Source organism: Rhizophagus irregularis, chromosome 4 (assembly GCF_026210795.1).
Source record: "Rhizophagus irregularis chromosome 4, complete sequence".
NCBI classification, from domain to species: Eukaryota; Fungi; Glomeromycota; class Glomeromycetes; order Glomerales; family Glomeraceae; genus Rhizophagus; species Rhizophagus irregularis.
In genome coordinates, this window is record NC_089432.1 from 1503363 (window position 1) to 1530137 (window position 26775).

Consider the following 26775-nt stretch of genomic DNA (forward strand, 5'->3'; position numbering starts at 1 on the left):
GTTTCATCAACCATTTTCAAAACGGTTTATCCTATTAATTTGCTATTAAATATTCTAAATACAATATTCAGCCGGTTGTGTCCTATTCTGTATAACCAGTGGCGACTGTACATATCAAATATGAAATATGAAAATATATATAGATTTCATTAAAAATTTTGTTTCAATAATTACTTATAGTACCTAATTGAATTAACGACCAATATGATGGAATTCCAGGATAATATATATAGTATCATTCTAATACTGTAGATAAAAATTATGAAGGGCGCTGTACTGTTACATCATAAATATTGTAATAACAATAATGAATACTATAATAGTAAATGAAAGTCTAAATAATCTTACCGACTGAACGATTATATTATTTATTTCATATTGGGGAATTTTATTCAACTTATATGGTTGATAAATAAGGCTAATACTCAAATGAATGAAATGGTGAATAAAATGATCATCATAGTTGTAACACAAAGGGCAATAGTTAATTTAAAATTATTGAAATTGTAAAATTCTAACTTTAAAGTTAATTATATGAATTTTAACGCTTAAAATATGTTCATTTCGATTTATATTGTAAATATACTTAAATCCTGCACATTTCAATTTATATTGTAAATATACTTAAATCCTGCTGTTAAAATTTTCAACTTCAAATAACAAGTTCGAAAACAAAATAAGTCAAACAAATAAGAAATTAAACGAACAAAATTTTCAAATACTAAAGTACAATATTGGAAAATTGAATGTAAATAAAGTGTACAGTAGTTGTTCTCATAGTTTTAGCACACTTGAATAAATTTTGGAAAATCAATTTCGGATAATTGTCGGATAAATTTCGGCTAAATGGTTAAGTTCGGGTAAATTTCAGATAAATTTCGGTAAATATCAATTTCGTTGTGATTATTTTATTATAAATATTCCACAATTTTCATGTTGGAATTATCGGTGCAGGACCGGGAAGGCTTATTCTTTATTATTCTTTGATAAAAAACAAAGATAAAAAAGAATTCAATGTAAAGATCTTTGAATGAGAATCTGGTCCTAAAGGTAAATAGTTTGTAGAATTTTGTAATTAGTCTTTCATTGATAATATCACGTGACTAACTCAAACTTTTGTGTTATTAAACATTAGATCGATGGCAAGGTTATCATGTAGGCTTTACATCTCAAGGATTTAAATCACTTATGAATTGTATTCCGTCCTCAGTCGCTTTAAATCTTCCAAAAGCAATTCCAAATCCAGTTCCTGATGTAGAATACCATGGAGTTTCAGCTAATGATCATGAAGGAAATCTTTTACTAAGACCTCTATTTAAACAATTTAAAAATATTTATGAAATCGCTGAGATCCCTGATCATTTCCTATCAGTGACTGTTGCTTATCGTGATAGACTTAGAGATGTTTTATTAGAAAATGTTCCAGTTCAATGGGGTAAAAAGCTTGTTAGATATGAAGAAACTGATGAAGGTGTTTGGGTAAATTTCGATGACGGTTCACGAGAATTTTGTGACATTTTAGTTGATGCAAGTGGAGTTAATTTCCCAGGTAAGAATTCGAGATTTAATAAATTAAAATAAATATTATTTATTTTGTTTGACTAATAATTGATACGTATTTTTTTTTTCTTTAGTTCGAAAACAAAAAATACCAGAATTACAAATTAACGATATTGGAGCAACTTTTGTTGTTGCAAATGTTGTCGTACCTAAGCATCTAATAGACAGGCTAATTAAAGTCAATGGAAATAGTTTAATTCAAAAAACACTTGGATTAAATGGAGATTCAACACTTATTGCATTACGTTTAATTCCAATTGAACAAGTACAAAATTTCAAGAATAAAAACAACTCTGATGAACTTCATTATAGAACCATGATAGCTTATTTTTATTCTAGCGAATTAGATAATGAAGAAACTGAAAAATTCAAAGTTGATGATAATAATCCAGCATCGGTTGTTGAACATGTTAAAAATATGATTTGAAAATTAAGACCAGAGAGTGAAATGACAGATGTTTTATTAGAATTATGGGATTTAGCTCCTAAAGCAGTTCCAAAAGAATCACAAACTTATCCATTCAAAACTTATAATCCAATACAATTAAGAAAAGTAAGAGATATCAATCCATTAACTATTAATTCGTGGACAAGTAGCCGAATTACATTAATTGGAAATGCAGCACATGCTATGAGTCCGTTATTAGGATTAGGAACAACACATGCTATTCAAGATGCTGAAGCTCTTTCTCAAGCATTACTTAACTATTCACCAGAAAATTATATTTCTTGTATTAAAGAATATGAAAATAAAATGTTAAAACGAGCACCTGTTGATGTATTAAAATCTAGATATGCTACAATAAAACACATTACACCAGTTGGATATTTTGGTCTTATTATTAGAAATAGTATACTAAAAACTACAAATTTTTTAATGAAAGTTCGTGATTTTGTTATAAATTTTGTTTAATAATTTCATTTTTAGATATAGTTAAAATTTATTAATATTTTACTAGGGGGACTTTTATATACAATTTTAGATATAGTTAAATTTTGTTATTATTGTATTAGAGGATTTTTTATATATAAATATAAATAAAGTTTACATCTCATTTAAAAGCGTAAATAAAAAATGGAGATTTGATAGATTAAGTCCGAATTTGAAATTTTTACATTATAATAGTATCAAATATTTAAGTGATTTGGTTTTTTTTTAAAAAAAATAAATAAATGATTTTTTTTATTAAATGTTATCTTTTGATTTTAGTTGACTTTATCTTTAGTGACTGATATAATGACATACCTTTACCACACACCAGGATCACCAACTAAAGCTATATTACCTATAATATTTTTAATTTTAGCAGTAAATGATTCAGTTTATTTGTAATTAGTATTTCTAGTAACTAAAAAAAAGAAAAAAAATAAATATAATATTCTTAGAATAATTTTCAAATTAATTATTTACCATATATTATTTCTTTAAAGTTGAAATTTCTTCATTCTATCAGTGATTGTAAATCTCTGCATTTACCTATTATGAGAAAGAAGAAATTATTAATAGTGTGCTAAATTTTTATTTAATGGTAAAGAAGACATAGCCAATTCCTCCTTTAGAATTAGCAGACTTTATCAATAACAAAGTAGGATGTTATTTGCTTGAGTTGGTTATCAAGTGAACAAGAGAAATAAAAAAAAATAAAAAAAAATAAAAAAAGGGAATAAAAAAATAAAAATAAAATAAAATAAAAAAGAAAAGCAGGTAATTTCAAGGAATTACCCACTTTGCTCACCCTTACCCAACCCAAACAAATAAATCCAGTACCCTCCTAAGTAAAATTTGTGAACTCCCCGACTCAATGAGTTATCCGTTCTAATTTTAGCTTAGGAAGTTACCCACTTTGCAAATAAAAAAATACACACCTCTTTTAAAGTCTCTTGAGCCATTTTGCACTCATCTAGAAAACTGGTAATGCACCATTCAGAGAACTTTCATCTGTTGTCTAATGTTTCAATACAAAATAGTGCTATAACTGATAAATAAAAAAAGGAATAAATATGATCCAGTCAGATAACAAATATAAAGTATATCAAAAAAAATAAATTTTCGCGTTTTTAATATTTGATACGCACCCTTTTTCAAGAACTCCTCTAAGAAATAAGTTTATAAAACAACTGAAAACTGCACAAATAATATGTGGAGTGTTTTATATGCCATCTTCATTTTATCCTATCGCTCTATAATAAAAAAAAGATTTTTTAATATTAATAATAAAGATTCAAGTATAAAAATAATAAAGAAATAAATATTTACTATTACTTTGCTGAAATATCGACAAAAATTTGATCACGGACGTCACTTCGTCCCTTTCTTAGGTGTACGCGACGTCTTTGTTTATTAGGCTTCTTCAGAACGGTCTTTTCTGCTAATACAGAATATATAAAGGAACAGGGTATGGGTGGATGGTGCGTGTTTGTTTGTGTATTTCTCACTCTTCTCTCGTTTTCCTTCTTTCTCTAGGTCTTCTCTTATAGTTCCCTTTCCTTTACATCTTCTATTAGATATGTAGGCTGGAAGTGTGGGTTGTGCGTAAGGGTAGAGTATGAGAGTATTTTTTTTTTAGAAAAAACTGTTGGTATATATATATGTTGAGAGTATATATATATTTGTAAAAAAATCGCGACGCGTGAGTAAAAAAATGATGACTAACATTGTATCTATTGTATCTCGTGATTCTGCAATTGATGAGATTGATGAGATGATGTGCGGAGCTTAATTATTATAATATAATATTATTTATGATTATAATAACCAATACTTTGTTGTGGCTTAGTGATTAGTAATCATATTTGAAGTTAGATATATATAATTTTAAGATATTAAAGTGGCTTTGTGATTAAAAATAGTATTTTATACAATAATTTTATGTCCGACATGGATGATGTCAAATCATTGTACTACATGCTGAATCACCTGATCATCTCAAATAATTTATTCATTTTACGTTATAAAATTAATGTTTCTTTATAAAATTTATTAATTATACAATTTTTATATTATCAATAACATTGTTTTTTTTTCATTGACTAGTGATTAAAATTGCATCAAATTTGACCATACATATTATAATCACGAACCAGAGAAAATTATTTGTTCGTGTACCCCAAATTTTATTCATATGAATGGCGTAAAATTCAAAAGCATCAGTATATCATCTGTTATGTCATATTTATTTATTTAGTCTTAAAAATTTGCTTTATTTTCGATCAAAATGAAAATCTTATTAACGTGATGGTTAACATTCTTACCAAACGTTTACAATAGTAAGTAAGTCATTACTTATTTATTTCTTTTAATGAAATGTAATTTAGATATGTATATTACTCATTTTTAAATACATAGAGTTAGATATATTGAACACGAGAACACGACGTGTTAATATTCTCTGAATAATTATACAAGATGAGTCAATTTTCATAAAAAAAAGTATATATATTCTATATATTTTTTTCATAACATATTTTTTCGTATTTTTTTTTATTTCAATAACTCGGCAACAAAAAAAAAGTTGTTCGCGCGTGAACAACTGTCGTTTGCCGAAAAAAAAGTTTTTTTTTCTTTGATCGTTAAATGAGGTAACTAAATTCCTCAAGGGTGCAACAGTATGCAAGAAAAAAAAAGTATTTCTGGATAATTGATTATGTTCTGCTTCAGAATTATTATTATTATTATTAGACCTATCATTTGATTTTCGATGCTCTCGAAGACCAACGTGATCTTCATTACGACGACGAGATCGTTCATGACCAGGTAATGGAGTATTGTGAGTAATATTCGGTATATACCGTACCCATTTATCTTTGTGAAATATCTTCCAAACGAGATTATCAATATGCGCAAAAAAATATTTTGAAATCTTTCATCAATTACGGTATATTTTATAAGATAATGTATAGTTACTTGAAAAATGAATAATAAAAAATTTATTAAAATTTTTACTATTTATGTTTTATAATGATGGAACCGAAAATATATCTAAAATTTAGAAGATTGCTATTCTAATATGTCTTTTCATTACATATGAATCCAAATTTGCAAGTATTGACCCTAGTATTTTAATAAAAAAAAATGGTTTTAAAAAAATTTCCGAAGAAAAAAAAAACTTTAAAATATAGATGCAAGTTATTTAAGGACTATAATTTTGGATATTTGACGGGGAATGCAGAATCTTGTTTCGAATTAAGAAAAATAAGCGTCAATATATAAATCTACTTCTTTTTTATGTTAGTAACGCATTTCTTTATATAAATTGTTACACAAAAGAAACAATAATAAGATAGTAGAAATACATAGCAGTATACATACTCTTACAACAATTACATTGTCTTATACAGTATGAAGTGAAGATCAGCAATACGGTAATAAAAGACTTACAAATTATAATGGTTTTTCCATAAAATTTATTATATTTCCACTAAACATCCCAAATAAATAAAAATCATGAATCTTTCTAGACCTATCATTGCCCACCGCTACCCGTTACTGCCTGCCACTGCAAAAAAAATTAGGCACTGCCCCGTTACTACCCGTCACTGCCGAAAAAATTAAAAATATTTAGAGTATGGCTATCGACCCTATAAAAATTTCTGGAAAAAACTCCGATAAATGTCAATTTCCCAAAAAAATTCAGATATGTAATCAATTTTCAAAGATTTTTATAGGGAAACTAAAACTATTAAAATTGTTTTTCGAGTTTTAAAATTAATATGTATCAGAATAATATTCTATTTTGTCAGAATATAGTATCATTATGATTGAAAAAGAAAATATTTAATTTAAGTAAAAAAAAAAAAATAAAACTATTTGAGTAGGCAATCGTTTTAAATTATAGTAAGTCTTTGTTGTTGGTTTTTACATGCTATGAAGTTGTGCTTATGCACCTATCATATTCTCAGCATTTTACAGATAAAAAGTTCAAAAAAGAACAGAAAAAAATTCGATTCGGATTGAAAATCCATCCGACGGATGAAAAATTTATTCCGAACCAAACTCAATTCTTAAATTTATTATATTATGTATATTATGTATCTCAAAAAAAACTCCTTTTCTTTATTGATTAAATCCATGTATAAATTGACTATCTGTCAATCCGCAGATTGGGACTACTTCAAAGTGCTAAATTTCCATGATCAAGCTGATCATTGAATCATATCAAATGATCGATGTTAATTGGTTCGATTAAAGTCTACACATTACGAATTTAAAGAGGTATTGGTTATTTAGGTGATACTCCGATACTCCTAAAAAGGGATGTTTACAGTATGGTACTATAATCTTAATAATAAATTAGATATTTTTTTACGATGACTAAAAATCTTGATCAGTTTTGTACACGTAGCAAAAATTTTATGCACGATCGATCATAAGATCAATAAACAGAGTAATTATCTAAATATTGATATTGATCTCTTGATCTATAGGAAAAAATTTGAGTAATATCATGCATAAAATTTGTTTAATTATGATATACCCTGACTAAAACAATTTATATAAAAAAAGGTTAAATCATTTCATTCTTTATTCTCTTCCGCTTACTCTTCTTCCTTCTTTTCCTCTCACCCATCATTCCCAACAAAGTAACCAAATAAACTTATCTTTCTCTTTTTTTTTATTCCCGCTTCGCAGTTTTCACCTTCCTTTTCTTAAAAAAAAGTTCTTTTTTTTCGCTGGTTAATATATTATTCCGTTTCTCTTTTACACGCACTATCTTCCTTTCCTTTCTTTCCTCATCATTTTCTTCTCCTTTTCCTTTTTCCAAATTCTTTCCTTCATCTCATTCGTCCATTTCTTTCCTTTTTTTGGGTACTTTGGTTGAAGCAGCATGATGCTATGCATGGGCGGGAGCATAGCGTGCTTACCTTGTAAGCTGTGAGTACCAACTTTGCTGCAGTCTCACAGTAGGGCTGGTTGGGAATTATTCGGGGCGCGGGCTGGAGCGTGGGTACCAGTTATTACTGCAGTCCCGCGATAGGACCGATTGGTTGTGGAACGGTATGGTGCTATGCGTAATATTTTTACGGGGTAGAGTATAGTGCACTTTTTAGGAAGACCCTTTTTGGTAGGGCCGTAGTACTTTATCGTTAATATGTTAATGATAAGCAGTAAGATTTTCTGCAATAAATAAATCAATTTAATTTTTTTTTTTTGTGATTTACATTTTAAAAAAATTTTTTTATTCAAAAATATATATGAAATATATATGACTAAAATTTCTACGTTAATATTTAGTTGCTCATTAATTTTTTTATAACGTATCTTTAATCAATGCATTTATAGCTAATAAAGTTTTTTTTTAAAAAAAATACGTATATATATATATATATAAAGTTATATACTGTAATATGATCACATATTTTGATAATTATTTAGATTCCCACATTATTCGTTTATGCAAGGATATTCGTTAATAAAATTGCTGAATGATTTGGGTTATTGAACGGGGCGGTTATTTTAGTGACCTTTTAAACCTTTCCTAAAATTGTATAAGTCTGTTAGAAGACTGCTTCTATAAAAAAAAAAAATTATTTTATCATGAATTAATATCAATATTATGGTAGAATAAATTTCAAACTATAATTTATTATAATAATTTATTATTTTATATTCATGTATGCATAGTGCACACTGTAATATCAGGAAAAATTTTTTATAGATTAGCGTAATATTTCGGAAGTGGTGTAAAATTTTGAAATATTTAGAAATTGCAGATCGATCAACCAATGAAAGTTGGCAAGTCCACTGATCGGCTGATGTTCGTTTTCATTATGTTAAAAATAATTATTATGATAGTTATTAATACCGAATTTAGTGAGAGCGTACAATATAAACATGGGGACGAGACCCTGAACAAATTTCCAAAACCAGAAACTAATTTCGGTTATCCCAATCCCAATGTTTGATAATCATCTTATTTTTTAAGTCTTAATTTAGAAGTCTTTTGCTCTTTTTTAAATAATAAATTTACCATAAAATTCAAAACAAACAAAGTCTGCAAGTAGTAGATTTTTTGAGCAAGGAGACGAATTAGTCAAAGGGCACTGTGTTACAAGTAACTTTAATTCATAATGATATAATTTTATTAATATAATTTTATATAATAAACATAGTGAACTAATAGGTTTCTGTTGTATTTCGATATAAAAGTTTCTGGATTTTGGGTTAGATTCGGTAAATGCATGTTCCGAAACTAAGCTTCTGTTTCGGGAGGTTTCGGTTTCGTGCCCCATGTTTACCGGGCGCGGGCCGTACAAGTTTTTATAGTCATAAACAAAATTTAAAATCAACAAAATAAATATAATAGAGGTAAGTAATCAGGAGTTAATTTCAAAGTCAAGGCGTTCGATAATGTTTTTATTGTTACTGTATAATACAAAAGTTATATCTTCGGCAAATAAGCAAACTACCAATTGCGGAATCAATAATTCAAAAGCAACTAACCACATATCGCGAAAATGTTGTAACATGTCAAATGTACGCATTTAATAAATACCAACGATCAACGAAAATAATATCTTTTATTGATTCTATAATTAAGGCCTACACTAAACTAGTAAGTAATTATTTTCACTTTTGCCAGCTCAATACTTTAAATATCATTCATTCATCTATTCAGTAAATAAATTTTTATTTCCAATAAAATAATAATTTAATTTGATCAAAATCGTTTTTATATAAATCTTAAATATAAATGCTTTAATATCCAACCAAAATAAGAATATCTAAAAACCCACCCATTAATTTTAATTAATTAAAATATTTATTTTATTCTTTCCAACGCTCCAATATTCTTAATGTTTTATTCTCTATATATTTGTACTGACTTATTTATTATTTTGTAACTCTTTAAGATCTAATAAATTTTCATCATTATTTTGGCTGTCATCAATCAATAAATTGTTCAAACTTTGAAATCTTGAATTTGACGTGTCACCAATAAGATTGTCACCAGGGTTGTCGCCAAGGTTTTGCTGCTGAGTAGATGATGATGAATTATCTAAGAAATCTTTTGTATTGATTTTTTTATTCTTGTTATCAGTAGGTTCAGTTCTATTATCCACGTCTCCATATGATGTTGAATCATTATTTCTTATAGAATTTCTCAAAGAAGGAGATTCTCTTATTAACCCCACGAAATCATCATCATTTTCTTCATGTCTTCTTTCATGATCCCATCTATTACGGGATGATCTGTGATTTAATTGCCTAAAATCTCTATCGTTTCGTATAAATAATGGTCTTAAATATTTATCATCAAATGATGTAAACCAATGCTTCTTTAAAATTTTATTATTTGTTGTTGTTTGTTGCAATTGAACCCTCACTTCAGGATTTCTATTAATACTTCCCGAATCAGATACGAATGATCCTTGAGAGTCTGTTCGATTATGTCCGTTATCACTCTCTCTTACAATATCGCGATATCTTTCTCCGTAATGAACTTCGTTATCATATCCATCAGTATAATATTTATCGTAGTTGTCTTCTTCTTCATCACTATCACTACCTTCTTCTTCAACTCCGGTTTGTACCTTCATTATTTCTAATACTCGACTAGTTGATCCTCCAAATACAACAACACTTAATACGACAACTACAAGAACTGTTGTTCTCATCGCGTCTGCATTTTCACCTTCTAATCCAGCTGCTAATGCAAATGCTACTGCTCCTCTCAAGCCTGCCCAGAATAACATTACTGAATACTTGAATGGAATAGGTTCACCTCTATTTGCTTTGTTTCTATATCGTGATACAGTATTGATTAACTTTGAAAGTGGAAATACTGCGCTATATCTTGATATACAGATAATAATCTATAAGGATTTTTTAAAGAAACAAAAAAAAAAAATAATAATAATAAATGAAAAGTGTAATAAGTTTTAACCACAAGTCCACAACACATAACAGATACATACTGATGTAAAGAAAATAAAGAAGGGTTTATACTCCAAATCCAATTGTGTGAATAACGTCAAGCCTAAATAGATGAAAATAAAATTCTCTGATAATTTGGCAAGAATATGAAACATATATTTTGTAGTACGTTTTGTGCGTAGTGACATATTATCATACGTGTAGTGTTTCAATGTTATACCACAAAACAACAAGGAAACAATTCCTATTTTTTAGAAAGAGATTAATTAATACTAAATAAAATTCAAAAAAAAAGTTTTTTTTGATGTACAAACCTGATAAATGTAATCCGTTTGCGAACAAGTATGAAGAATATGCCATCAATGCCATAAGACATGATTCTATGGAAGGATACTTATATAAACGAGAATGCTTTAGCATGTAATTAAATTAATTAAGGCTTAATATTAGCAAAAGAAATAAAATCAAATATATTATAATAGTTAAAGGATATCAATGCACACGACACTCCAATAATAACTCCAATTATTAAAGAGGTTCCAAAGTTAAGGAAGAATATAAAAATACCATGAGTTATATTTGAGAAATGAAAATCTTGACCTCGATATTTTTTTAATGTTCTAACGAGAGAAATAAGGTTAATATATATATAAAACTATTAATAAAAAGAATTTCACAAATGAAATTAATACGAACTCATAAAGTACAATGGAAACAACATCATTCAAAATACTTTCTCCAAAAACTATAGAGTAAAGTTTAGGATCAACTTTGAGCGATTGGAATATGGTAAGTACGGTTACCGGATCGGTTGCTGATAAAACAGATCCAAAAATCATTGAATCTAAAAATGAAAGGGACATTGAGCCTATTCCCATAGCTGATATTATTCCAACTAAAATTCTTTATAAGGAAGAATATTAATAAAAATTATAATTAAAAATTTTCAATAAAGCGGTTTAATATTTACCCTATGACTAAAGCTGATATAAAAGTCCCTAAAAACGCAAACGTAAGAATTGTCCCAAGATTTTTGAAGAAATTTCCCTAAACATGAAATGATTCGTAAGCAATACAAAAAAAAAATCAATAAAATTATTCAAAATGTTCACCGCCACTAAACTTATTGTTAAATATATATATATATATCGTACCTTCTTCATTTCATATCCAGTATTTAAAATAATAGGAGGAAGTAATAAGTTAAAAAAATACGTATAATTAAACGTAACCATATCCTGAATCATTGATCCTGGAGACATACGAATAATCAATCCCACTAACATTCCCGCAAAAATCGAAATTACAGTTTCGTGTAATGCTCGTATTTGTTTGCGTTGTAAATAATAGGAAGAAAACAATGATAGTATTATAAGAGAGGTTAGAATAAGTAATGCCCAGCTCGAATAAAGCTCTTCTTCTTCAACTGGTGGTTTCTCCATGACTGGTGACTAGTTGTCTAAAAAGAACTGAGAAATCGAGATTCCGGAACACGTTGGTAGAAGTGTAGCCGCAACTAAATGAAAAAAAAAAAAGTTTTAGCTAATTATAGAATCGCTAAAACTTATTTTATTACTAATCAGTAGATTTGTACAACCGTAAAACTGTATGACAGGAGACTAATTCGGGCCGATATTGTAAATTTCAAGAATTGAGCCACTGAGTCGAAATTACTTTATATAGTAAACACAGCCAACCCGTATAATTACAAAAGTATCGACTTTGATAGGTCAGGGGATTATTTTTGATACATAAAAAAAAAAATAGAATAAATTTTTATCAAGAAGCATATCGCAACTCTATCAAAGATCGATATTATTGCTATATATTATCTTAAAATAAAGTTTATCGACAGAACATTTGTGTACAATTTTTTATTACTGTATCTTTATTATAGGTCAAAGTTTTTAAATTACACCCAAATTTTACCAATACAATCAAAGCGAACCCTTTATTTTTATTGCATTTTCAATTTCCAATTGAAGGTGCAGTCGTGAGAACGAATGAATTTAATATTTTAAGAAATTATGGAATATTATAAAACCGTATAAATTTATTGTTCTATCCCTATTTTCCGAAACAGCTATATTAAGAAGGTGCAGCTGTAGATTGCTTATTCTCTATATTTTATAATCGTTTTCTATTTGCTCTGATTAAAAGAATTATCGCCCAAAAAGGTAAAAATGATTTTCATTAATTTTAACTGATTAAAAAAGATTTTCATAATTAAATTTCGCTGTGACGTTGCCGAAGATAATCTCACGCGTGTACAACACATTTCAGTTTCAATATTTTTTTTGATATTATTAAGATATAAAAAGATAATTATGCAAATTTTATATAAATACCGTACCTCTTCCCTCCCTTCTCAGTCATCACATTTCTTAAAAGAAAAAAAAACACATTCTCTTTAATTTCATTAACATATCATCCCTTACCTTATTTATCTTTTTTTTTCATCGTTAAATTTGTTTTAATAAAATGAGGGGTATTAAACTTCTAATAATTGCCTTGTGCATTTTCAAAGTTATTGATGCCGCACCTGCCGCACAAGCAGTTACACCATACACAACACCTCCAGAAACACCTTCAGAAACACCTCCAGAAACACCTCCAGAAACACCTCCAGAAACACCGCAAACACTTCCGGAAACACCTACGGAAACATCTCCGGAAACATCAACACCTTCGCAATTACCTCCGCAAACGCAAAATGCAAACCTCAACTTCCCTATATCAGGTAATGGAACTTGTGGTGTGGCAGTTGGTTCTCGTTGCCCTGATGGTTTTTGCTGTTCTGCTGGTGGTTCTTGTGGTGAAGCTCCCGGTAAATATCTTAAATTCTTAGAGTAAACCGAATTTCAGAATAGATTTTTTGATTTAATTTTTTTCTATTAAAATTATATATTTTATAGAACATTGTCAGGCTGGTTGCCAAGAAGAGTATGGAGTTTGTGGGGTTCCAGATAGTGTTAGAAATGTAGGCTTCCAATTTAATACATGTACTGAAAATAACACCCTCGCGATTACATTTGATGATGGACCACAGGAAGTAAGTAAATTTTATAATTCACCTACAACTTTTAATGAACCATAATATTTATTATCACTTTTTATAATATAGATTACGGAAACATTGCTTGATAATCTTAAAGAAAGAAATGTGAAAGCCACATTTTTCATGAACGGACATGCATTTCAAAATCATTGTATTTATGATTACGCTCCCATTGTACAACGAGCATTTAAAGAAGGACATCAAATAGCTTCACATACTTGGTCACATCCTCATTTGCCACTAGTATCAGATGAGGAAATCCGTTATCAATTAGAATTTCTTGAAGTAGCATTCAAGAAAATGATTGGGGCAATTCCAACTTATTTTCGACCACCATTTGGCGAACGTGCTGGATCAGTACAAAATATTTTAAGAGAAAAAGGATATAAAATGGTTATATGGGATATTGATACTAACGATTTTAAAGGAGATTTACAACTTGCTACGGACCTTTATAATACTCAAATATCTAAATCCCCTGAACCTAATCCTCATATCATATTAAATCATGATAGAGTTGTGATCACTTCCACTACTCTTGGTCCTTTTGAAGTTGATGATGCTCTAAAAAGAGGTTATAAAGTTACTACCGTTGGTGATTGTATAGGAAAACCAGATAAAGAAGATTGGTATAGAGATATCGGTAAACCTGAAAAAAGAGATGATACTTGGAAATGTACTATTGAAGATATGCATGGATTTGGAGCTGCTCCAGATGGCACATTGTAGTAGCTAATAAATATTAATATTGAATTTAGCTTAGTTTATTTTACAATTTTTTTATACATAATTTATATTAGAAAAGACAAATAGTTTATTTATAGAATCTACAATGCACGAATTTGTATTCGTAGCAATTGATAAATGTTGCTCTTTTTTGTTAAAATTTAATAACCTAATAAACAAAAATAGATAAAAAAAACTAAAATTACACATTTTATTGCTGTTTTGCTAACCCAAATGTAGTAATGATTTTAATGAACTCTTAATTGATAATTAATGTTATAAAATCTTTTTGCATCAACGAACGTTCTCGAATCTTCCAAAAATTTGCATGCTTGTTTGTTTGCTTGGTGCTGATTAACGTACAGTCTAGGGATTAGAATCGATTATCGAATCTTTGTAGATTCGATTTTCCTTAAAAGATAATCAATTTTAAGCTTTAATAATTAATTCTATGATCAGTAAATATATAAATTCTGAATTGAAATCGTAAAATCTATTAAGAAATTATATATCGTTACTAATACCCATACTATAACATCGTTGCGATCGTTGCCGATCATTTGCCGATCATTTCGTCATTTTTAGGTTTTTGAAGGCCATTATCGATCAATTTTTTCTTTTTGAAAATATTTTAAATAATGCATTTATTTTTTGGATGTAATGTTGAATTAATTTTTTTTGTTTAATTTTAATTTTCTCTTCAACAAATAAGATTCGATTTTGATTCGATTATTCCAATCCCTAGTACAGTCTCTTAGAATCTTATAATTGTTAAAACAAAAATGATAACTTTATTTAGTTTGTTTGTTATCAATGAACCTATATTTGGTTACAATAAATAGAAATTAAATAAGATAAGCGGTACGTAATGTCGTAATGTGGATACACAAGGTTTAAAAACATATCTTAAAATAAACTTTAAGATAAAATATTTATAACTTATTATTTGTACGTTAAAAGCTTAACTTCTTTCTCTCATACTGTCATTATTAACAAAAGTTAAAACCAAAGAAAATGGCAGATAATCCTCCACCACCTCCTCCAAACCCTTATGTTGCTAAAAGACCAACAGATAAATGGAGGCATAGGGGAGTAACATATTGTAGAGTTTTTGGACAATGGGAATGTGAAATGTGTGGAAAAAAATGGGATAGTGGGTATACCTGGGTGGCTATTAAAAAGTACGAACAAAATCTCGATGTTAGCCACTTCAAGAATAAAAAGGATCGAATGTATCAAAGATGCTCACCTTGCAATAAAAAAAATCCAAATAAGCACGAGGCAAAACTTGTATCTTTTAAACTGCTAGAAAACAATGTTAAGTTAGTAAAAGGTCCTGGACATATAAGAAATCTATGTGGAAAATGTAATAAAGGAGCAATATGTGATAGGGCTAAGGTTGGTTTAAAAGTTTAAAATTATTATTAAATCATAAACAATAAAACTAATTATATATGTTTATGTTCTACACTATAGAAAAGATAAAGACAAACGTTCCAAAATCCGTCCGTGTTTCGTTTCCTAATATTCCTATCGTTATGATATTTTTATTCATTTGCTGTGATTAGTACTATTATTTTCGTTAAAATACAACTACATTCTTAAATTTTTTGAGAAATTTATTATTATTATATTATATTAAAATTGAATTTTTTTTAAAAAAAAATTCTTTTTTACACTGTGAATATTCTTTGTTCGTTAATTTTTTGTCCTTTGAAACAAATCTGCAGCTCAGCCGAACAGCCGAGATTCAATGAGTGATTGTCTTCATTTACTGACAATTTTAGAAAATTTGGTCCCCAGTAATCATGTGGGGGTTTTTTTTGTACGATTTTATACCTTTATATGTATATTGAATCCTATTTTAAGTATTTTTGTATCCCAAAAATCATTCCTAGAAACAGAAACCAAGGATAAAGAGTGATACCGACGAATTTTAATTTTTACATATTAGTATAATCTAATGAGTACTAAATGAGTACTATAATTAATATATTATAGATATTGTACGGTGGTATTTACATTGGTTAACGTTAACGTGACGACGTGACGTTAACCAATATATGTAAATATAGCACCGTACAATAACAACAATATTCGTATTATCGTGCGACATAGAGTCATTGTATTTATCAATAGACTTTTTCTTCCTTATTACTACCTTAATAATGTAATTGAAATTTTGCAACAAATTTTGCGGATATCTAAGAAAAAAATATTAATTCCAAAACGATTGAACGACCTTCATCATTTACAACAAAAGAATGAATAATTTACAGAGTTATTTAGAAAAATTTTTAATGATAATTCTTAGTATTTAAAATGTCACGTAAACTAATTCTTTCTCAGTGTTCGTCTTTTTTTTCTTCTTATTTAACCTAAGAGACAGTTAGATAACCAGCTACTCCACCAACGCCAATAACAACGGCGGTAAGCCGGTAACTAAGTTGGGATACCTAATAATTCAACTTGTATGATTTCAAATTTTGGAAAATTCGGACATAGTTAACAAAATATTTTGAAATGCCCTCTCCCCTCAATATTTATATATACTGTATAATAAAATTTACCTTTTTAATCAAGCAATAGCGTCAGCGCCCAAGATGTTGGTGACGAAATACTGTGCAAAAATTTTATTGTAATACATCATCACGTGGCCAGACAGGGGTCTAAAATTTTTGATTTTACCAGAGAATTTTCCGACGCGGTTTCAATTTATCGGTTTTTTTAAAAAATTTATCGGAAAAATTTAATTTTAGCATAATTTTATTTATTAAAGTTTCGAAGAAGCTGTCCCGAATTACACACCAATGATTTTTGTTAATACACCATTATTTCTACCATTATTTATTCAGATTAACTACATTGGCATTTATAGTAGTCATTTTTAAAAATTTTGTATTTTCGTAAATTTTGAATAAATCGTAAAAAAAAAAAATTATCTGATTATCGTTGTATTATCGTAAAAAATCATTTTCAAATTAATTTACATCTTAAAATTTTTTTCGAGAAAAAAAAAAACCGATTGACAAAATACTGTATATCGATTTTTTTTCTAAGAACACCACCAAAAAATTTTGGCAAACGTGACTTTGTACTACTAATCTAAAATTAGTAGAAATATCGAATAAAATAGAAGAATATTTTTCACCTGTTTTTTCCATGTATGTAATTTCGCTTTGAAAAGTATATAATTATTTTTTATTCTATCCTATTTCTTATTTTTTTTATTGTATCTTATTTTGTTGTGAAATAATAACGCGTTTTTTTAATTATTAAATATATAAAATTTCTTGCAAAAATTTTTTTTTTTGTAACCTTGGGAGTATAAAAGTGAGTTTTGGTACGAAATCTTTAAAATCATTTGAACGACCGACAACAAAATCTCGACAATCCAAAATCTTGACAAATCAAAATCCTTGACAACTGACAAATCATTAAATCATTATACCGACAAGTTGATTATCCCGACAATTTTAGAACAAAATTATAAAATTTACCACATTTAAACTAAATATTACATATAGCAATTTTGTTAGATTAGATTTACAAAATTGCCGATATAATGAGTTAATGACTTGTCGGGATTTTGGTGTCGATCTTGTGTTAGTCGTGCAAGTGATTGTCGAGATTTTGATCGGATACCAAGTGGTTGAACTGTCAAGTTTTAAAGAAGACTTTTCTGTTTAATACACTATAAAAATTATCTTTTTATTACAATTATTAAATTATATAAATAATATAAAGATTTATTTGTTAAATTTTTAAAATGACAAATAAATAAATTTTAGGATCATAAGGAATATTTTAAATAAACGTTTCTTTGAACTACAAGTATTTTTAAGATAAACTTCCCTCGCTTTATTATTTCTTAAAAAAAAAAAATTTGTACAAAATAATAACTAATAAAATTCGACAGGTCACAGTGGATAAAATATATTATATTTTGGACTAATAATAATGAAAAAGTATTAATAGTTACTACTCGACATAAAAATAATTATTGTATCAATGATTATATTCTTATTATTGTAAATACATGAAGGGTGCCACAATTACGAGTGCCGAGCAAATAATTATTGTACTTAGTAAACAAGTTGTACTAAATGCCTGATAAAATACGATTAATAAACATTAATTATTTCTTAAAATTTATTTTAATACCCTTATTATTACTCTGTCTTTTTAACTTCCTTTAATTACAAATACAAATTCCGGTAATTACAAATTCAGTTAATTACAATATATTATCCTATTTAATTAATCATAATAATATATGATTGAAACAAGTTTTTTATAATATTATTAGATTCAAACAAAAAACATTTATTAATCATCGCCATCACGCCATTGTGTTAAAAAATCATAAGATTATTTGGTTAGTAACTTTATTCGATTAGAGTGGCCAAGAGCCAAGTAACAATATAAACAATACTGTAACAATAAAAATGAAATAATGCTATTTTAATTTTTTTTTTTTAATTTTGTAATTATTATTTTCCAAATTTAGATGAATGTTTTAAAAATCTTATCGGTAAACTAGCCGATTAATGCACGTAATGCTAAATAATTTTAATTATCGACTAAAAGCTAAAAATTTTTAAGTTTGTACAAATCGAATTTAATCTGCAGGAGCAAGTGTCGATCGTTTCATTTATTTTTACATAGCTCACCATTCTTTTTTTATAATTAAAATTATCGTAAAATAGGAATGTATCAGCAAATTTAAGTAAACCCCTTACATATTGAAAAGTATCCAAGATTGTATTTATGTAATCGATCTAGTCCGAATGGAATTTTTTTTTTTGTTTTTCTTATAAGGCAATGAATCTCGTGGAACACGGGTTCAAATTAAACCGAAATATGATTCCTTTACATGTAATATACGTTAACAAAAATAATTTTTTTTTTTAAAAAAAAATAAAGAATAATTATGGATTATGAAAATAATTCTTCAAGATCTAGAAAATTTATCATACTATACAATTATAATTTAAATAAGATTACTAATAATTAAAATAGAGTAGTTTCAAAAAGTTGCTAAATCGATTATCATTTTATTCTATGTGAATGTTTTCGAACGGTACTAGAACTTCTAACTTCTATTAAATTCTTGGCTCTTGGCTGGGGCTAAATGCTAAATATACTAACGTAAACTTTGAAAATTTTTTAAAGGTGACGTTCTTGGCTCTAATTGCGATGATCACCTGATCTTTGTTAAATTCGGCCAAGATTTTGTGATCTGCAAAACATAATTGTGCGACTTGTTTCGGAATAAATTTTTAGATCTTTTGGATTTTTGTGCGTGTAACCATATCATATATATGATTTGATAAATTTGATATCAAATTTTCACACACACGAGCCAAGAGAAAGAATAACGTAAAAGTAAAAAGATTGGGAGATGAAGAAATGAAAAAGGGGGAATCGTACGCAAAAACAATTCTAGACGCGGTATTATTGTAGTAATTATAAATAAATCTTTCTTTCTTTTTTTTATTCGTTCGAAAGCAATTAAAATTCTTCAAAACATTACATACGCCAAGGATGTCCAGATAATTTATTGGTTATCATTGAAAGGTTTTTTACCTTAATTTCGAATGCACTAATAATTATATATTTATATTCAAAATTTCAAATTATGCAAATGACTTTACCGATTTGGTAACATACGAGTTTTAATTATTTGGTAAATTTTATCTATTTTTAAATTAAAGATTATATTGATGAATTTTTATATAAATATGATGCTTCTTTTCTTTCAGTTTTTTTCAAGTCAGCTTAATATCTTAAAAACAAATAGCTGTCTTATAAAAAAAAATAGAGATATATTATCCCAATACCCTTTAGACATATTTCGTTCAAAATCTCGTAAAATGAAGCTCTCTTACACTCTAATTTTGGCTATAAATTTAGCCCTTTTCACTGCTAGTTCTGTTGCCACACCAATTGGAAACATAGGAAATGGTGTTATTAATAAAAGAGGCGATGAGGATGAACCAAAATTTCCTCCACCTCCTCCTGGTAAATTTCCTGATGGCCCCAAAGGTGGAGATTTTGATGGTCCAAAAGGTCCAAAGGGTAAAGATTTTGATGGTCCAAAAGGTCCAAAAGGTAAAGATTTCGATGGTCCAAAAGGTCCAAAAGGTCCAAAGGGTAAAGATTTCGATGGTCCAAAGGGTCCAAAGGGTAAAGATTTCGATGGTCCAAAAGGTCCAAAAGGTGAAGATTTCGATAGTCTATTAGGCCCAAAAGGTGAAGATTTCGATGGTCCAAAAGGTCCAAAGGGTAAAGATTTCGATGGTCCAAAAGGTCCAAAGGGTAAAGATTTCGATGGTCCAAAAGGTCCAAAGGGTAAAGATTTTGATGGTCCAAAAGGTCCAAAGGGTAAAGATTTCGATGGTCCAAAAGGTCCAAAGGGTAAAGATTTCGATGGTCCAAAAGGTCCAAAGGGTAAAGATTTCGATGGTCCAAAAGGTCCAAAGGGTAAAGATTTCGATGGTCCAAAAGGTCCAAAGGGTAAAGATTTCGATGGTCCAAAAGGTCCAAAGGGTAAAGATTTCGATGGTCCAAAAGGTCCAAAGGGTAAAGATTTCGATGGTCCAAAAGGTCCAAAGGGTAAAGATTTCGATGGTCCAAAAGGTCCAAAGGACAAAGATTTCGATGGTCCAAAAGGCCCAAAGGATAAAGATTTCGATGGTCCAAAAGGCCCCAAGGGTAAAGATTTCGATGGTCCAAAAGGTCCAAAGGGTAAAGATTTCGATGGTCCAAAAGGCCCAAAGGGTAAAGATTTCGATGGTCCAAAAGGTCCCGGTCCTAAAGATGGACCAAAATTTCCCCCTAAAGCAAAATAAATGAAATTTTAATCTAAAAAAATATTATAAGTTTAGTATGTCATTAATTATGAATTATTAGTTTTAGAGATATGATTAATTTACATTATAATTCCTTAAATTAAATGTATCGTAATTAATATTTATTTTTTCTATGAATAAATGATAAGTAAAATCGTATATTTATTTCAAATTAAATTGTCATGATACATGGTTTTACCAACTCGTAATCAATTTACAGAGTTAGTAACTAAATGAAAATTAATAATTTGCTTCAAATGGTATTAATCAATATTGCCATTTAATCTAATTATTGAACGTAATTATCTAATTGTGAGCCTTCCGTATTAATTACGTTTATTAACTGGGATCCGTCCAAAATCCCGAAACTCGAAATTTCGAAGGTACGTTATCCCGACACTCTAAATCCCGAATTGTCAAAATCCCGACTTGTCTAAATCCAGAATTGTCAAAATCCCGAATTGTCATAATCCCGAATTTTAATTTTTTCGTAATCTTCAGGATAGGAATATGAGTAAAGTAATTTTATATACTCCTACAATAAAAGATTGAAATCTCCCATAGAAAAATACCAATAATGTATACACAATTTTTGAAACCATTATACCAACAAATTCAAATATGTTTGAAGTTTGAACTGTAACACAAGCATGTTTTCTTCATCATGTACATACTTCGAAGAATACCAATTGCTGTAGCAGTGTAATTATTAATAATATAATAGTGTTTATTATAAGTAATGTAATATTATGTCACGATTGGACGATTGGTCAAGTAATAAACCTTAAAAAACAACACGTGACTTCAATCACGGATAAATCTCGGCAAATTTCGCATTAAAAGTTTGTTGAAAAACATCTCACGCTTGAGAATAAAAACTTTATAATTGAGAATAAACATATTTTTTAAAGCTACAAAAGATTCAATTATTAAACAATCCAATTTCAATCCCTAATATAATAGATTTAATAAAAGTTTTTAATATTAAATAATAAAATAATATCGAAATAAAAAAGTACATTAAGAATAAAAATAATAAATAAATAAATAAATATGTATCTAATATATTAAATAATTAATAGTATAAAAATAAAAGAACTAGTAAGAATCGAGATCTATATAATCGGGTGTACTAGGTGAATCTTGATTTTCATTATCCGAGATAAGTTTATACCAAGCTTTAATTTGAACTTCATCATCATAAATTATATTTTCTTTATCTACACTCTCATTAAACCATGAATATAATTTTGTATCTTTAAGTTCTTGAGATTTTTTTATCCATTTTTTCATTAAATCAGGATCTCGATAATAACAAATATATGGTGAATTATTATATAATGATTCGCTGAAGAAAGGATTATTAAGCCTTTCGTAATCATCAATAAGTTCTGATCTATATACCAATAGTCCAAATTTACCATCTTCTTTAGCGTTATTAAATGTATCACTAAAATAAAATTTTAAAGGTTAGATTAAACATAAATTAAATATGCTTTTAATGATTATAATATATATATATTACTTACTTCATCAACGCAATGATCATATTTAATAAAATAAGTACTAAAATAATACTTGCTATGAATGCAAATAATTTTAATGGCCAATAATTATAATCACCCAAATTAATTGTGCTCCAATTGTAAGTGGAAAGTATAGCATCTAATGGTGTATCAAAGGGATTATCAGGAGTTCCTCCCGTTAAATTTGACGCTGATGGATGTAAATCAACAATCGATGGAAATCCAAAAAGAATAAACCTATTCACAACACATAAAAGACGTTAAAATTATTCGAAAGACTTGATAATATAAAGTAATATATAGAAAAATATTAATAGTTACATTGAATGTCCAAATCCAACTATTAAAACGAACATAAATGTGAAAAATGGCAAAACTTTTTCTAAAATACTTCCAAATATATATATATTTATTGCTATTCCAGAAAATAATCGTAAACATAATAACTTTAGAAATTAAATAAAAATAAATTAATATGAGGATCAAATTTTTTAAAAATAAAAAAAAAATGCAATAAACATACCATTTCAATCCAAAGTATTAAGGCAGTTACTGATGTTGCGAAAATAATCGATTCATCATCGATCCCATTAATTTTAATAAATGTGTTCGCTAATATTAAAGAAAATACAATCATACCCAAAATGATACTACATGAGTCAAATATGTTAAATAGAGTAAAATATTTGCTTCGATATTTCAACATTTGCTTAATTTCAACTGTCAACAAATATATTCCAGAATAATAAAATATTACGACCATAATTAAACGATAGTTCTTATTTTTATCATTATCATTTAAATAAAACCAAGAAAGAACAGAAAATAGAGTTAAAAATAAAATGTAAAAAATTAAAGGTATCATACAATAATTTTTCGTTTGTCTCCATCTTGAAATTATTACTGATTCCATAGACGGAATATTAAAAAATGCACTCTTATTTTTCTTAATTTGAAGAAACGGGCTAAAATCTTTATTATTCAGATCCTTATAACTAGGTGGTATTAATACTTTTATCCACCAAAAAGAAGTTGTTAATTTTCTAATTAATTTTCTAAATATTTCTTCTTTAACAATTTCCCCCTTTATTTTTGAATAGTAATTTGTAAAATTTGGAAGTGGAACCATACAAATATCGGGTAATAAATCATCTCTGTAGATATAAAAAATATTAATAATAAGTTTAACGTAATGAATTGGTTTAAAATGACATTTACCTTATTTTTTTATATTTCATATATTTCAAAATAGTCGAATAATCTGTTGATATAAGCTGAGTAAGTGGTATATATACTTCTAATGTATCTTGACTAACTGATAGTGTATCAAATGTTTTAATTGGAAGATTATATTTCATTTTTCCAAAACACGGTTTATAGTATAATGATTCCACGTAATTAGCTATTAAATAATAATTATATTTAAAAAATGCAATAAATTAAAATAACAAAAATCACTAAGTATATACCATAATCGTGTTTAGATAATTCTGGAAGAATTTTTGTAACATTAATCATCCAACCAATATGACCCATGGAATGTTCAGCATAATATTCTAATAGATATGCCAACATAACAGCATCTTGATCTATAGATTATAAATATTTAGGATCAAAAATTCAAAATACATTAAATTACGATAATAAAATAAGAAAACGCTAACCTTGACAGAATTTCAAAGCTAGTTCCAAATCATTAGCTGATCTTAAATCATTATCTTGTAATCCTAAATCGTCATTCAATTTCAAATTATCATAACATGGGTAAGAACCGTATTTTTGTTGGGGTCTGTGTAACTTTTCAGCATTTTCAAAAAGAACATACTTAATTAAAGAAAATGAACGCGAATAAATTAAATATGCCATTAAGGGATATTGAATCTCCATAAGTTTCCAATAATCAGGATATTTGTTAATAAAATCTTTAATGATATTTGTAATTCCACTAACAAACTTTTGATTTTTTTCTTTAGAATTAATACTATCAGTGTGTCTATATAAGTAAGCAAGTGATTTACACGCGTGAATTATAATAGTAATCATATTATCTTCAATTTGAAATTTAGAAGCTTTCTCATGTTCAATATTGTCATCTATTAAAATATAAACAAGATTCGAATTTTCAAAATTGTTAAAGTCATCATAATTTTCATAATTTTGGTTTTTAGATTTCCATAATTGAATACTCTTTTGACCAGTTATAAGAAGAAATTGCCCATCATTAAGAAATCTACCGTGAATTTTCTTTCCATTATTAGTATTCCATGGTTCTAGTTCATGTGTACTAAACTTATGTCTCTTCTCAGTATTATTTTCTCCAAAGGTGGATTTATTTATTTTTATTTTTGATATAACCCTAAATTGACCTTCATAACTCTTTTCATCATTATCGAAAAGAATAACAATATTACCATTTGCCTTTGTTAAATTATGATAATTATCATCATATTTCAATAAAGTAGTAATTTCATCATCTGATAATTTAATATCTTTTTCAGAAATAGGAAAATAATCATTTAAACATCCTGATATAAGCCAAACATGAAATTTCACGTCACTTTCTTTATCTTCTTCGATAATGAATAATTTTTCATTATCTTCAATAAATTCTAAAAATTTGATTTTATAAATATTATTATTAAATTTTTTCGAAACAACCTCAAGACCACTTTCCATTAGATAAATTGTAATAATATTATCTCCATAAGAATAAGCAAATAATCTTGAATCAGTTGATACTGCAAAAATTCCGGGTTCATGGTTTCTTGAAATTAAAGAATCTTCTTCTTTACAATATCTATAAAAAACATTCACTAACTGTGAAGTGTTAATATTATATATTTCAATACTTTGTATTTGTTGATAATCACTTGTATCGACCATTAAAAATTCCTGATATCTAGATTTCAAAAGATATTTCCAATTAAATTTTGCACATTCGACGCTTTCTAATTCTTTAAATAAATTTTCAGGTAATATATAGCAATCTTCTTTAAGTATAATTGTATCTGCATTCAATTCATTTAATTCAATACTCATCTTCTGCATTTTTATACAATTCATGCATACAAGTGTTACATTCTTTGAAGAATTTTTGGAATTTTTTAAAAAACCAACAACTCCACCAAGACGATACTTATATATAGAATTATCATCATCGTTCGTATTTATATTAATGTCGTTAGTATTGTTACGATTTTTAAATGAATATTTGAAAAGCTTTGTCGTTCCTTCACTTGAAACCAAGGATAGTCGAAATTGTCTATCAAAATCTTTTTCAATATAGGAAGGAGAAAAGAAATAAAAGATGAATGGATAAGAATTGAAAAAGAGATCTAGGTAGGTGAAGAGAATAATCCGACTGATAAAAAAAAGAATCAAATAAAAAAAGAAAAAGAGAGGAGAAATAATAAGGAAAAAGAAGAAAAGAATTCTAGTATTCTTTTTTAGTAAATATATTATACGAACAAATAAATTTTTTATATGATCAATGTATCGTCTTACGATAATTAATGCTATTTGATATTTATTAATTTCATAAATTCCATTCGGATTCATATCTTTTCCAGTAATACAAGAAATTGCAACTAATCCAATATCATTATTAATGGTATCCGAAACTGCTAAAGACCATCCAAGAACAATATCGTTAGGTGGTTTCTTATCAAAGAACTTTTTCCTATCAAACCGTATTTTTGTTTCGTCGTTTGTAGCCACTTTTTTAATCGTTATAAAAAAGCCATCTGATAAAAATACGTTAGAGGAAGTTAACATTTTACTTTTACCTTTTAAAATAAAATACTAGATGACTAACTTACATGGATTAAATGTTGCTACTATCGAACCGTCTGGGCTAATGGCCACATAAGTAATTTTTTCTTCAAATGTTTGAACTCCAGAAGTACCACGTTCTAGATCTCCCGATTCCGTCGTATAATCCGTGCGTTCGGTTTCATTCATGGTTTCTTTTTATATATATATATAAAAAAATATATTTTCTTATGAAACAAAAAAAATTAGACAAGTATCAGACATACAGTATTTAAATGGTTAAGAATCGGCAAATATGTCGATCCTTTCTTAATTTCTTATGTAAACCATTGGTATCAAAAAATTATGCTTTTTTCGGTAAAGTGGCCTCATTGTTAAATTTAGTAATTTTGAATGAATTCAATT

General features: G+C 27.6%; 7 protein-coding genes across 7 annotated transcripts; 5 read left to right on the forward strand and 2 right to left on the reverse strand.

The window, feature by feature from the left end:
• Nucleotides 1–1188: 1188 nt before the first annotated feature.
• Nucleotides 1189–1987, forward strand: OCT59_023705 (uncharacterized protein; the record flags this gene model as incomplete). Its single annotated transcript, XM_066134897.1, has 2 exons — nt 1189–1549; nt 1635–1987. 2 exons carry the CDS (start codon nt 1189–1191, stop codon nt 1985–1987), a joined length of 714 nt encoding a protein of 237 aa, XP_065990977.1.
• A 21-nt stretch (nt 1988–2008) lies between these two features.
• OCT59_023706 (uncharacterized protein) lies at nt 2009–2473 on the forward strand (the record flags this gene model as incomplete). The annotated part of the gene is made up of 1 exon (XM_066134898.1): nt 2009–2473. The coding sequence occupies one exon, from the start codon at nt 2009–2011 to the stop codon at nt 2471–2473; it is 465 nt and encodes a 154-aa protein (XP_065990978.1).
• Nucleotides 2474–9367: 6894 nt separating this feature from the next.
• OCT59_023707 (uncharacterized protein) lies at nt 9368–11877 on the reverse strand (the record flags this gene model as incomplete). The annotated part of the gene is made up of 7 exons (XM_066134899.1): nt 9368–10374; nt 10477–10679; nt 10750–10815; nt 11003–11055; nt 11132–11338; nt 11406–11482; nt 11590–11877. 7 exons carry the CDS (start codon nt 11875–11877, stop codon nt 9385–9387), a joined length of 1884 nt encoding a protein of 627 aa, XP_065990979.1. The 3' UTR covers nt 9368–9384.
• A 1039-nt stretch (nt 11878–12916) lies between these two features.
• OCT59_023708 (uncharacterized protein) lies at nt 12917–14222 on the forward strand (the record flags this gene model as incomplete). The annotated part of the gene is made up of 3 exons (XM_025327363.1): nt 12917–13262; nt 13351–13487; nt 13560–14222. The coding sequence occupies 3 exons, from the start codon at nt 12917–12919 to the stop codon at nt 14220–14222; spliced, it is 1146 nt and encodes a 381-aa protein (XP_025171634.1).
• Nucleotides 14223–15233: 1011 nt separating this feature from the next.
• OCT59_023709 (uncharacterized protein) lies at nt 15234–15704 on the forward strand (the record flags this gene model as incomplete). The annotated part of the gene is made up of 2 exons (XM_066134900.1): nt 15234–15617; nt 15696–15704. The coding sequence occupies 2 exons, from the start codon at nt 15234–15236 to the stop codon at nt 15702–15704; spliced, it is 393 nt and encodes a 130-aa protein (XP_065990980.1).
• A 4288-nt stretch (nt 15705–19992) lies between these two features.
• Nucleotides 19993–21171, forward strand: OCT59_023710 (uncharacterized protein). The gene has a single exon (XM_025311427.2). The coding sequence runs from the start codon at nt 20096–20098 to the stop codon at nt 21071–21073; it is 978 nt and encodes a 325-aa protein (XP_025171636.2). The 5' UTR covers nt 19993–20095; the 3' UTR covers nt 21074–21171.
• Nucleotides 21172–22035: 864 nt separating this feature from the next.
• Nucleotides 22036–26559, reverse strand: OCT59_023711 (uncharacterized protein; the record flags this gene model as incomplete). The annotated part of the gene is made up of 9 exons (XM_066134901.1): nt 22036–22523; nt 22603–22836; nt 22921–23045; nt 23123–23753; nt 23818–24001; nt 24069–24188; nt 24264–25871; nt 26064–26342; nt 26418–26559. 9 exons carry the CDS (start codon nt 26557–26559, stop codon nt 22172–22174), a joined length of 3675 nt encoding a protein of 1224 aa, XP_065990981.1. The 3' UTR covers nt 22036–22171.
• Nucleotides 26560–26775: the final 216 nt, after the last annotated feature.

Coding starts and splice junctions, on each gene's coding strand:
- OCT59_023710 (XM_025311427.2), top strand. CDS start 20,096: ATGAAGCTCTCTTACACTCTAATTTTGGCTATAAATTTAGCCCTTTTC.